The 13,544-nt window shown below is 28.5% G+C and overlaps 1 protein-coding gene across 13 annotated transcripts in view; it reads right to left on the reverse strand.

Moving 5' to 3' along the window:
* LOC129905547 (uncharacterized) overlaps positions 1 to 13,544 on the reverse strand; it is a 47,644-nt gene that overhangs the window by 13,119 nt on the left and 20,981 nt on the right. For 4 of the 13 annotated variants that reach the window (XM_055981031.1, XM_055981027.1, XM_055981026.1 and 1 more), the window contains 2 exons: positions 4,423 to 4,446; positions 3,828 to 3,964 (listed from right to left, as the gene is read on the reverse strand). In XM_055981031.1, coding sequence (XP_055837006.1) covers positions 3,828 to 3,964; positions 4,423 to 4,446 — 161 coding nt within the window. The remainder of the gene's footprint in view (positions 1 to 3,827; positions 3,965 to 4,422; positions 4,447 to 13,544) is intronic. The other 9 variants (XM_055981038.1, XM_055981032.1, XM_055981039.1 and 6 more) reach the window with 4 other exon arrangements.

The following is a 13,544-nucleotide window of genomic DNA, read 5'->3' on the forward strand; positions in this document are numbered from 1 at the left end:
GTTATATATATATCAGAGTAAACATTACGTCAGTAAAATCCTTCCCTAAAGGTATTTACGTAAATCCAGATATAATTTCTTACAATATAATTTTTCAAAAACATGCGCACTTAATTTAATGACACTTTGTTCTAGATATCTATTATTTGAAGGCAAATATTAAAGTTAATAAAAATAAAAGCTACTTATTATTATTATTTTAACATTAAACCAAATTAAAGATGGATTACATCGTCATTGTCACACAAACATTTATAAAATTATAAAAATCAAATACTCGTGTTGGTACAATATTATAATCACAGCAATAAATTTAAGTGTTCCCATACCTATTATTTTTTTTTTTTTTTATTTTGATAAACACAATTACAATATCAACATCAGGATTAAAAAAAAAAAAATAGAAAAAATAAAATTAAAAACAATTTTGAAAAACATATTTTTTCTTAAATTAAAAATTAAATTTTTAATAAACAAAAAGGTAATTTTACAAATTGCTTTACATGTTTTTTTTTTTTTTATTTTGCGATATCTATACCTGTAATCATTATTTGCTGTTGTTGTTACTAAGAGCTGCTCTAGAAACCGCACTTTACCATCACACAACTCAACTCGGCTCTGCCCTCTCTCTGGGGGTGGCCATTTGACAATTTATCAATTAATGACATTAGACAAAGTGATGTGTGTATTTTTTCGATGTTTTGCATCATAGTCAAAGGCGAAATTGCAGTAAAGCATTTTAGAAAAAAAAACCTTAAATGGGTCATAACTTAGTCGGCTTGAGCTCCAAAGTCCTTCCATTTTTAAGAAGTACGTTAAGAAAAGACTTTTTAGTAGCTGATGCCTCTGTACCGTATTGAAGACTTTTACTCCAAATCAGCCTTTGAATGCAAAAATGGCACCTAAATGCGCACATATCAATAAAACGACGTTCTTTAAAATATATGGGGTATGCAATAATTTACATTTTATAGCCTTCGTTCTGTATATAAAATTATTAGTTATGGGATATCTAATACATTCACTTCGACAAATGACTGAGTCCGGTTGGAATTACAAATCACTTAGGTATACATATCTAGCACATACATAAACCACGACATCGATTTCAATTTAATATTTATTATTTTATAATTTTTTTTTTTACGTTCGATTCTAAAATAATTATTAGTTATTGAAAATATAAAAAATTACAAAAAAAAAAAAAAACAACAGCTAAAATGTCACCACAAAATTGGTTTAGCAGACATCAAATCGCTCTAATATGGTGTATACACAATCAACTGATGTAGGTGGATCAAGTCAATGAGTGTTATTAAATATTTAATTGAGAATTTTGTAAATAAATTTGAGTGTTTTGGGTTATTGAAAAATGAAATGATTTACATTATAGATAAATGCATACTTACAATGTTGCTTTTGAATGACGAAGTAAATAAATTGTTAATAAATTGCGTTTGCGTTAGATTTATTTTGGGGCGGGTTTTAACTAACTTTTAGCAGAATTATTCGATAAAATAGCAATGAGCTTCATAATTTATTCGATAATAATAAATCGAACTGGGTTTACAAAATTTTGTAAAAGGTAAAGTTTTATTTAGTTAAGGCATTTTTGTTTTTATGTTCAAAAATTTAATATTTTTGAATTTCAATAATATAATTTTTTGTTTAAAAATTGAATAAATATTGCATTTAAAATGTTATGAGTATAAATTTTCATTATTGGAAGAGAAATATTTCAGAATAAAAAAAAGTAAAATAAAAAAAGCTAAATATAAATACCGCTAAAAATGTTTGTGTCTCCTTCTTCATTTTCTGGTTCTATTATGTTTTCGATCTCAAGGAGATTCTATGGTATTTGGGAAGGATGACTACTGCCAAAATATTTTTTTTTTTCTTGAAGTTTCTTAAATGTTTATCACAATATTGTTGAACAGCTTTGAAAGTATTGAACTAAGAAATTACAGTCATGTTTGAACTTATGATCAGTTTTCATGGTTGCAACATGTTAACTGAAAATATTGGCGAAAAGAAAATGATAGAAGTCATTCAAGGAAATTTTTTTTAAGGGAGTTGATTTTATTTGTTTAATTGTATTTAATTTGCTAGAAGAAATAGCAGTTTGTACCAATTTTTTAATGTTTTTTTTTTTTTTTTGAAAGGATATAAAATTGATAGAAAATCAAAACCTGAAAGAATCGACAAAACTGATATTTTTTTTTAAGAAAACGGCGTGTTTTTTAAGAAAAATTAGAAATGCATCAACCCGTTTAACCTTCGTAAATGTTTATTGATGGACACAAAACAAAAGCTACTTTTTTAAGTTTCTCCAGTTGGTTTTCTCATTTTTTTTTACACGAAACCTTATAGGGAAAGTAAAAATTTGGAATAAAACAAGCTGCTGGGTCGCAACGAGGCAAATGCCAGCAAACATTTCAAAAAAATTCATCAAAAAAATATTATAAGAAAAAGGTCACGAAGATATAGAAATTATCATAAAAATTTTCATGATCCTGAACTGTGCAGACAATTTGTCTGCTGAGGTTTGGACAGCCACCAAAGTCGCAAAATCTAGGGGCAATATTTTTTATTTTTGCGTTTTTTGGCCATTACCTTTTTTGTTAAAACAAATAAAAAATAATCATTTTTATCTAAAAACAAAACCGACTTCCATGGATCAAAACATTGTTTTATGGTTTTTCTAATAGTTTCCATTGCTAAAACTGAACGAAATTAAAATGCAGCTACCACCTTTCCACTACAAAAATAATTATCAAAATTGGTTCACTCAGTCCAAAGTTATGAGATAACAAACACAAAAAAAAAACACAAAAAAAAAAAACAAAAATACAGATGAATTGAATACCTCCTCCTTTTTGGAAGTCGGTAAAAACTAAAAAATATCTTCCCTAGATTTTGATTAATCAAAGCGATTGCCATTTATTTTATGAAAATCAGTCCATTATTAAAGTGGTGACGAAAGTCCAAAATTTTTAAAAATAATTTTTTGGATGTTTTTTGCGTTTTTTGGCCATAACTTTTTTGTTAAGACAAATAAAAAAAACTAAAAAATATTGCCCATAGATTTTGATTTAACGAAGCGATTGGCGTTTAATTTTTCAAAATCAGACGAGTTTCGCGACTTTGGTGGCTGTCCAAACCACATAAATTTTCAACGCAATCGTTAAATCGTAAATTTTTCCAAATTGATTGTATGGCAGGTACCAAAAACAAAGTCTCAAAGATTCATTGTGGTATCACAACGGACCAATCTAAGGTCTAAGTGTATTAGCTCTCCTGCTGATAGCCACGTTAACCTAACCGAACCTAGGCACGAAATTAAAATTATATCCTTAAAAAGAAATTTGTTTAAAATCGATAAAGTCGATTGGGCATAAATCGCAAGTAAATTATGGAAAAAAACCGATACGAAGCGTTATTACAAAAAAAAGCACGTATACGCCATAGTGAACTTAAATATATTTTCTTTTGCGGAGGATTTGGCGAAAGAAATAAGAAACTGCAGCGTGCCCTTTAGTTTCTTTATTGCAAGTAAAAATATAAATAAGAAAAAAATTTTCAGAGTGTTTCCAATACCTATCTCATTTGAAGACCAATTTTTATAGGCGAATTATTAAATAAAGCTTCCATTTTAGCAAAAATTTTTGTTTAAACGTGTTTCAAGTGCGCAATCAAGTACATACATACTTATTTTTATCATTTTATTAAGTTTCAGAATCAGTGGACCCCGCGTTGGAATTTCCCTTGCATATATATATTTCACTGATAAAGATAACAAGTGTATAAATAAAAAATTTCCAACTTACCATTTATATGTCCATTTTCATATGCATAGTCTCCATTGTCCAAACGATGTTTCTTCAATTGCGGATGTTGTGATAGATGTGTTGGCGGCAAAGACAATCCAACTGGTCCCCTTTTCGGCGGTCTACCCGGCCTAGAGCTGCGGAATGGCAGAGAGTTACTGTCGTACAAAACAATACAAGCTAATACCGTCAAAGGGGGCTCCTATTGCACAAAGTAGATTCGTCATTTCTGAATCTGATATCTTACTTTGTTTCAAATGCAAGTCTAGTGCACCCTTTGTTCAGCATATATAATTTAGCATAGGAATATAAATCTTAGATAAGAATCTCTAAAATACGTATTTGAGGCTAACATCACAATGAAAATAATGAATTTCCCTTTCTTTTTTTTTTTATTTCGTTTAGAAGTTGTTGGTGTTTTTTTTTTTTTATACATTTTTTTGTCCACAACAACCAGAAGGGTTGCGAGTTTTTTTTTTTTTTTGAAAAATGCAACAAAAAAAAAACTCCAACTTTTCACCGAGAAATTATAAAAACTTAACAAACACAAATAACATTTTTTTTTTTTTTTAAGTTCAAATATTTAAATGGCTACCGTTTGTGGTTATCATCCCAGGGTCTAGTGTGTGGTTTTATTAGTTGATTTTTTGAGTATTACACATACACAATTAGTGGTAGTAGAAGTAGTAGTAGTGGTGGTGGTGGTATTGGTGATGGTATGCAGAGAATGAGAAGAAACAAATTTTTATTTTCATTATTTACTAATTTTTTTTTTTTTTTTTTTTTTGTTAATTTCAAAACAAAAATTTTATTTTTTTTTATCATGATGAAGAACAACAGTGATGGCAACACTTTTTGTGTGCATTTAATAAATATTTAATTAAAATTTAAACAAATATACATTTTATATTTGTAAGTAAACTTTGTTATTATCAGTTCTTTTGTAAATTTACCAAACAAAAAGAAATCGTTAAAGAAATAAAATAACGTAAGGTTGTAAATTATAACAATGAAAGTGAATGGAGGTACATTTTTTTTTATGAAGACGAAAAGATGATAACAAATTTGAGTAAATAAAAAAAATACAAGAGAAGATAAGTATGCCTTCAAAAACAGAAAAAAAATTGTCTTTATGTTTTGTAATAATACCTAAATACAAGCCTAAACCCTAAAAACAAATAAATCTTGAATCTAGAAACCGCTTTTATTTGACAAAGCTACCTAATTATTTTCCAAGTCCAAATAGAAGAAGCTGAATAAGATACAGCTACAGAGAGACCGATGTAATTTTTGGGCGCCTATTTTATTGTTAGAATAATTTCGAGGACCGGATGTGTTGGGAAGTTGGGATAGGAATAACATTTCAACATTATTTTGTTTGGTTTTATTGAAATTTATTTTCGAAATGCAAAAGAAAATAAGATAAGATTTTTTTGATTTATAGAACTTTTTTCGAACCTCTTTTGGGAATGCATTTAATTTTACTTAAGTGAGACACTAAATAAATAAATAAATTTTAAGTAAAAATATAAAATTGGTAGACAATTAGACGACGCACGACAGGAATGACATGAATGACATGTGTGTGAATATTTGCAAGCAGATTAATGAACTTTTGATGAATTATTGTCAAACAAAATATTTCAGGTAAATATTAATAAAAACAAAAATACACAAAAATGAGTGACGGATTTTTATCAAAAAAGCAATGACCTGTAGAAAAAGGGGATTAATAAAAATGAGAGTCAAAAATTAGCAAAATATACTTTAACTTTTACTTTGGCGATAATATCTCAATTTTTTTTTATAATTTCGAAACAAAATTTGACTACAAAAACTTTTTCTGAAAATTATAAATTTTCCTAAAATTTGTGGTCGTGGTGATTTTCAAGTTTTTTTTTAATAATACGTTGTTTAAATTAAAAAAATAAAATGCACGACTGGGTCGCACGAACTTGCTCTTAGAGTTCAAGTTGCTTAAGTTTTTAAGACTTTTTTATATAGAAACTTGGGAAATGTAAGAATATAAAAAAAAAAAAAAAAACAAAAAAAAAAATAAAACAATATCTGAAATCAAATCGCCCCACAAAACAAGTACGCAGTTTTATTTCATATATTAAGGTGCATTTTTAGGAAAAAAAATTTTCAAAATCGTTAGAGCCGTTTGTTAAAAAACTAATTTTTGTTATATAATTTTTTGAAAAAAAAAGTTTTAAAATAAAATTGGTATGCCATTTTGTAGAAATCACTAATCAACATCTAAAAACAAAATTTCAAAAAAATTCAATCTCCCGTTTTCAAAAAATTGATTTTTCAAAAAAAAATTTTCAAAATTTTTTTAAAAATCCAAAAATTATTTTTTTCAAAATTTTATTTTTGGCTTATATTTAAACTATATAAATGCTTTTGTATAAAAGAAATTTGAAAAAAGCTGTCCTATGGCAGGTACCGTTAATAATGATTTTCAAAAAAAAAATTTTTCTTCAAAAGATAGACCTCGTTTAAAAACTAACATTTGAATTTTTTTAACAAAATCGTTGGAGCTGTTTTCGTGAAATTAAACTTTTCCGAAATTTTTTTATGACTGGTACCGTTATTTTTGGACCAAAAAAATTAATTGCAAAAACCCCTCTGGAGAGCCTCCAAAAAATGCTACATACCAAGTTTTAAGTCAATTGGTCCATCCGTTCAGGCTGTAGCTCCTTATACAGACAGACAAGTAGACTGACAGACAGACGGACTTCCGGGACCCACTTTTTTGGCATTCTCTACCATCGTAATGTCATGGAAAAATGTTATCTCAACTTTTTTTTTTTGTACGAATGCATAACTTGATATATAGTACCTATATCGCAAGTAAAAATTGTAAAAATATAGTAAAACATCTATTTGAAAGTCATTACATAATAAAAACGTTGACTTATATTTAATATGTTGATTTTCCAAAATTTTATTTTTTACTCTACATTTTTAAAAAGATTGTCCTTAACAGGTTCATTTAGAGTCATTTATGATTATTTTTTCATTTGAAAAAGAAGTTTTCAAAAAAAAATATTTTCTAAAAAAATATTTTCAATAAAATGATTTTTCAAAAAAAAAATTTTAACTTTTTTTTTAAATCCAAACAAAATTTTTTTTTAAATATTTCTTTTAAGATTTCTTTATTTTTTTTTATTTTTCTTAATAAAACTACTAAAACTTTTTTGTACAAAAAAGTTCATTAAAATCGGTCGTTGGTTTACGAGAAAGTCACACATCAAGGAAACGGTTCTATGGAAAGTAGGTACTATTTATTGTTAAAAAAGATCCTAAAAACATTTTTTTATTTCAAATGAACGACAATTTTAAGTGTAGAAGTATGTAGATATATTTGCCAAATTTTACCATTTGTAGTTAATTTTTAGCGTTATCTAATTTTTTGTTATTTTTTTTTTGTTTTTGCAAAAAAGGGACAAAAGTATTCCCGACTTATTAGATTTGGATTTTTTGTAATTAGTTTGTCGTAAGTTAATTTAAATAATTTTAAACTCATCCTTCCATGTTTTAATTAAAATTTTGTCTTTTTGCTGACTTCGCATCAAATTGTGTTGCACTTTAGAAAACAATAATTTAATTAAATAGAAAAATTAACTCCTTTTAAAGTTTGCGCTTATCCGTCGCTAATTTTAAATGTTGTTGTTTTTTTTTCGTTTTCATATAAAATTTGGGTAATTTCTTTGAAGTTCAGTAAAAAGTGTCATCACTCATTTAAGTGCTTTCTTTGTTAATGCAAGCTCATTTTTGTAGATTCTATGGGGGTCTGGAAATTCAAGTTTTCAAAAATATCTAAATTAAAAACAAGCGAATTCCTAGTTAAATTAAAGCGGCCAAATCTTGTTAATTTCTTGAATGCTCAAATTTAAAAGAAATCTACTTTATTTAAGCGGAAAATCATTTTATGTTGAAACACATTTTATTAAAAAAAAAAATAGAATTCAAACATTAAATAGAATTTAAGTGGTTTCCACTTACTTTAAGGGGTTATATCTAGTTGTAAGTGCGAAAAAACGTTCTTTTTTGTGGATTTTTTGTGAAGAGGCATTTAATTATATAAACTTATAGAATACATGTACATATAGCAAATTTAATGTATTAAAAGAATTCGCTGTGTATTTAAATAAATATTGCGTTCCGTTATCTTTGTAGTAGATCTCCTGGAAGACCTCCAAAAAAAGGTGTCTGACGGTGAGCAAAATATCTCTGATCCAAATCACCTAAAATTAAAAAAACCAAAAGATTCATTTTCAAGATAGACGAACGCAGGTAATGAACGAAGAAATATTCAAAATTTTGATTTTTGACAAAATGGCGGCTTCCCAAAGAAAAAAAAAATCATTTTTTTCACGAAAATGTTTACTTTAAAGTGGCTTAAAAAATCGAATTATTGAACCTTATTCCTTCGTTCATTACCTGACAAACGTATCTAAGAAGATCGTGTAAAAATTTCAAGTCGATCACTCCAACCTTTTAGGAGAAATTTTGCTCACCGACTTTGAAAACACAGTTTCGAGAAAAAAAGGTTTTAACATTTTTGGAATCATGTAAACTAAGTTAAAAAGTCTTCACAAATACGCTATTTTGTCCGAAAGAAATTGCAGTATCAATGTGAAATTTTCGGACAATAATCATATATATGTAATGTATGTACATTCAAAATATGCAAAAAAAATTATAATTTTTTTTGCATATTTTGAATGTACATAATAATTATTTGAATTTTTTTCAAAATTACAACTAGGTATAACCCCTTTAGCGGACATTTTATTATTTTAATAGGATGGGATTTAAGATGGGCATTATCTTCATTTAAGGTGAACTTTTTCAAAAAAAAAGTGTGTGACCGTTTTCTTAAATTTGATCAAAAACAACAAATGTCCAAGAATAAAAAAGAATTTTTTCCGTCGGTATGTGTAAAATTATGATCCAGAAATTTCCTGATCTAAATTTTTGCCGACAAAAGTAGTCTCCAAATTAAGGCCTAGATAAATCTAAAAACGTTAAATAATACGGATTTCCATGAAATTTGGCGAACACACTTAAAATAGACTAAGGTAGTTCATATTCGGTCCAAATTTGGATACAAAAAAAAGTTATAAGCAAAAATGTTTTTAATATTTTTGTAGGTTGAATTTGTTTCAGTCAAGAAGCTATGTTGATGAATAAAATGCTTTATAACCAACAGCATTAATTGGCAGCAGTACCAAAGTACATATTATTGCTTTTTAATTTCTGTAGCAGTTTTCAATTAAATTATTTTTTTTTTACTTATTTTACAAAAGAAACATGTTTATCAAAACTAGCTGAGACTTATTGTTATTTTTTCTTGTCTTAACTGTCATGATTCCTTTTCTTTATTCTTTATCTGACTCCAGCTAATGAAAAAGGTCTTAAAAGGTTAAACAAAAAAAAATGTTTCAATTAACCGAAGTTCACTGTATTTATGCATGTACTCTATTGAAGTTAGTAGGTACTTTATTTTTTTTTTAACTTGAACTGTCACCTCGTGAAAGCCCAGTAGACTTCAAAGAAAATTGCTTTGTGTCTTTACACATCCTAAACAAACAGACAACCTGTCAACCGCTTTATGACTACATAAAAGCCCAGGTATTAAAAGTTGGGCGTCCGGTCCCGGTATCGTATGTGTACTATGTAATAGAATCTGTTTTATGCTAATTTTATGCATTTTTTTTTCTGCGCTCGCCATTCATTTTCTATATCTTTACACCTGGCACTTCACTGTAAGAATAGATAAATACGAAATACTGGACAATTGCTTGGAAATGAAAATATATATCTTAATCGGATTTGAATCACCTTTTTCGAGAAATGTATATCGATTGGATGGTCAATTCAAAGAAAAAAAATCGAATGGAATTCAAAGAAATTCCTTTGAAAAAAGCAATTCACAGAAAAGAATCAGCAAAAGTGATTACAATAAAGCCGTTTGGAAGAAATGGTCAAAAACTCATTTGGCCATAACATGAAAGTCCATAACTGAAAGTGTAAATGAAATTACACTAAATCGACAGGTTGTTCAACAAAATTATTCATAAATTCCAATAAAATTATATCATTTTGTTACACAAAAAAAAAAAAAGAAAGAAAGAAACTTGTTTTGCATGCGATAGATATGATGGATTTGTCTAATTAATAACAAATATCTACATCATACCTACATATCTTTGAAGTTGTAAAAAATTTCAACAAAAATACCTTTCTGCACCAATATTTCCAATTATTACTATATAAGACCACAAAAGTGATTGCGCTCGATTAATTAATGGCCAATTGAAAAATTAAATGCTTTACCTACCTACCTCTTCTTGTCTTCTTGTTGAAATATTTCAATGAAAGAAAAAGATAGGTACTTCTTTGCACGTCAGTGGATTCGATGGTGTGCTTGGATCGAGTGCAGCACCCTATACCAAATGTAATATAGTAAGCCGAAGAGCTAAGTCGAAGTTAAGTCGGCAAGCAAACAGGTGCAAAATATAATACTTTGCTGAATTTATGAAACCAGGGGCGGTCATTTGTTGAGCAAGCGATGAATGAATACCTTTTTTGCTATTTGCTAAGGCTCCGTGAAGGCAGAACTGCGACTTCAAAATTTTTGAACTAAACTTGTCTAATTCGTTTATCCATGTTGGATTAGTCAAAATTTTCGTTTAAAAAAAATAAAGCAAATTCAGTTTTCTGTCTTATGATTATTTAATAATCTTTTTTATCAAAAAACAAAACCGACTTCCATGGATCAAAACTGGGTTTTATCGTTTTTCTAATAGTTCCTATGGCTATAACTAAACGAAATTGAAATTTCAGCCACCAGCTTTCCAATACAGAAAGAATTATCAAAATTGGTTCACTCAGTCCAAAGTTATGAGGTAACAAACATAAAAAAAAAAATAATACAGGCGAATTGAATACCTCCTCCTTTTTAGAAGTCGGTAAAAATTCAAACCGCTTTCGTTTGTCCACCTCGAGAAATGGATATAAACCAAAATTATCGTTTGTCCATCCTATGTTTAGGAAATGATCAAAGAACATATTTTCAAAATTCACAACAAAAGTTACGCATACACAGCCGGTCAAAAAAATAGGTTCACCTTGTAAACGGCAAGGAAGAGCTTTTTTCGCTTAAAAAAAAGCTTTTCAACAACCTTTCCAGAATGCAGTTTCAGAGCATGTCTTTTTTCCTAACTATAAATCAGAAAAGGTTATAGTTGAAAAACTATTGTAACGGTAAATGTATATCCTGTTTTGGAATGTTTCTAAAAAGAAGCTTATTTTGATCGATCAATAGAATAATTTCACCCACTTTAAAGTAAGTTTGGGTTCAAAGAAACTTAGATGAGTGAACGGGTTTTTTGGTGGAGTAAAGTGTTTTAAGGGAAAATGACACAATCCAAGTGGCTTAGATTCGAAGAAAAAATAAAAATCAAATTGTAGACCGAACAAAATTAAGGTGTTTGTGTAAAATTGAGAAAAAAAATTAAAAACCGTAGAACCTAGTTAGCAGTTCTTTCAGAAATAAAGAAAACTACCAAAAAAACTATAATAAAAATATGTTACTAGGGGAAAAGAGCCTAAAAATGAAAAGAAAAGCGAACTATCCTTTGGTTCGATTCTTCTGTATTAAAATCTTAAATTAAATTTTGCCCTGCAAGTAGGTACTCTTAGTCTTTGAACTGTAGAAAGATAGTGTTCTTTCCGAAGAATTAAATAAATTGTATGTATCCTAAGAAATGGTTATAGTTGATATTTCATATTTTGATAAGAACGGCCTTGATTTTACGTCGTCTTGTTACACTGCAAATTCATGCAAGCTCACTCTCAAAATGACCTCTTCAGAGTTAAGTGATTTATTCAGACCCTTTAGGTAGACTTTCCGTAGCATAAAGAGGTATTCACACCGTCACAACAGTTTTACTGCAGAAAAACGAGTAAAATCTCGCACTTTTGTAATAGTCTTTCTACTCTTCGGACCATTAACTTGTTGGAAAAGGTCGGAAATGTCTTGTTCGTGAATTCTAGGAGTGAAAATAATAATTTTCGATTCAAAAAACCAATAAACGAAAGTAAACTTAAACAACATGAAAAAGTTTTACTACTCGAAGGCTTATGGAGTTTTTGAGATAGTTGTTAATTTAAAAGGGTTTTTTTTTTTAATATAAATTCAGTAAAATAAAACCAATATTATCGATAAAAACTATTTTATATTAACAATTTAGTCGTTTTCGTCTCATTTTCCCCAAATAAGACAAGTGAGCCTATTCTATTGACCGATTAACGTCTTTTTTGGGAGCATTGCAATATTACCTATAAATTTTTGTTTTAATAGTTTTGAGTCAAATAAGTTAGAAAAAAAAGGGTTTTTCTTCGGTTTTTGTAGGCGCAAAATTCAATTCTTTATCGTTTATATGGTGAATCTATTCTATTATGTACTAAAAATTTCAAAGTCCCCTCAAATTTTCAAAAAAATACCTATTTTTTTTTTCTAAATTCAAACTTCTGTCCTTTGTCCACCTCGAGTTCTTTACATATAAAAAAAATGCACGACTGGGGCCGCACGTACTTGCTCTTGCAGTTCAAAGCACTTTTATGTTAGCTTACTTGAAGATTATAAGAGCTGCCTCTATATACATTTTTAAGAAATTTGGTTGATGTAGGGAAATTTGACATGGAGGCCAAATGCTAGTTAAATAAATTTTTTAGTTGACTTGACTTTTTTGAGAATAACTAAAAATGCAGTTTTACTGCAATTACTTTGAATATTACGTATGCAAAATTTTATCAAAATCATTAGAGCCATTTTTGAGAAAATTGCAATAACTCCATAATGATGTACGGGAAGAGCCGACATCCGCGATTTAGAAAAATGTAAAGACCATATTTCCACTATCCGTATTTTTTGAGAAAAACTAAAAACGCAGTTATGTTAGAACTATATACAGCATTACGTGTGTTAAATTTAATCAAAATCGTTAGAGCCATTTTTGAGAAATTTGCAATAACTCGAAAACTTTGTATGGGAGGTATACGTTATAAGCGAGATATTAAAAAACAAAAAAAAACCAACCTTGGAAATTGCAAAAAAATCATCTGTACCAAATTTCAAGAAAATCCGTCCGCCCGTTTAGCCTGTAGCTTCATGTACAGCTTTTTTTGACGACGCACCGACGCACCGACGCACCGACGCACAGACCGACGGACGTCCTGACGAAAACTACTTTTTCGGGCTTCTCCATCATCGTAATGTTAGTTTTGATTAAAACCTCGAATTTTTTTTTTGACACGAAACCAATACTTGCCCTATTGAGCAAGTAAAAAGTCTTTGATTTTGAATTTGTCAGTACAAAATTTGTTTTTTGAATATTTTCTTAAAGTACGAGTAGGGTAGACAAACGACAAATTTTATTACAATATAAAGAACTCAAGCTAGACAAACGACAGAAATTTAAAAAAAAAAGTAATTTTTGTGGATTTTAAGGGACTTTTAAATTTTCAGTACACCGTGGTGTATGCGTAACTTTTTATTTTGTAGTGCTTTTTTCATTTGAAAATAGTTGCTATTATTTTAGGCCTACTATATTCCTTATATTATTTCAATAGTTTTGTTCACTAATTAGGCTTTTGTTTGGCATTTAAAAAATTTCTTACATGATCAAACTAAGTAGATAT

The sequence above is a fragment of the Episyrphus balteatus genome, chromosome 1, assembly GCF_945859705.1.
Source record: "Episyrphus balteatus chromosome 1, idEpiBalt1.1, whole genome shotgun sequence".
Taxonomy (NCBI): domain Eukaryota; kingdom Metazoa; phylum Arthropoda; class Insecta; order Diptera; family Syrphidae; genus Episyrphus; species Episyrphus balteatus.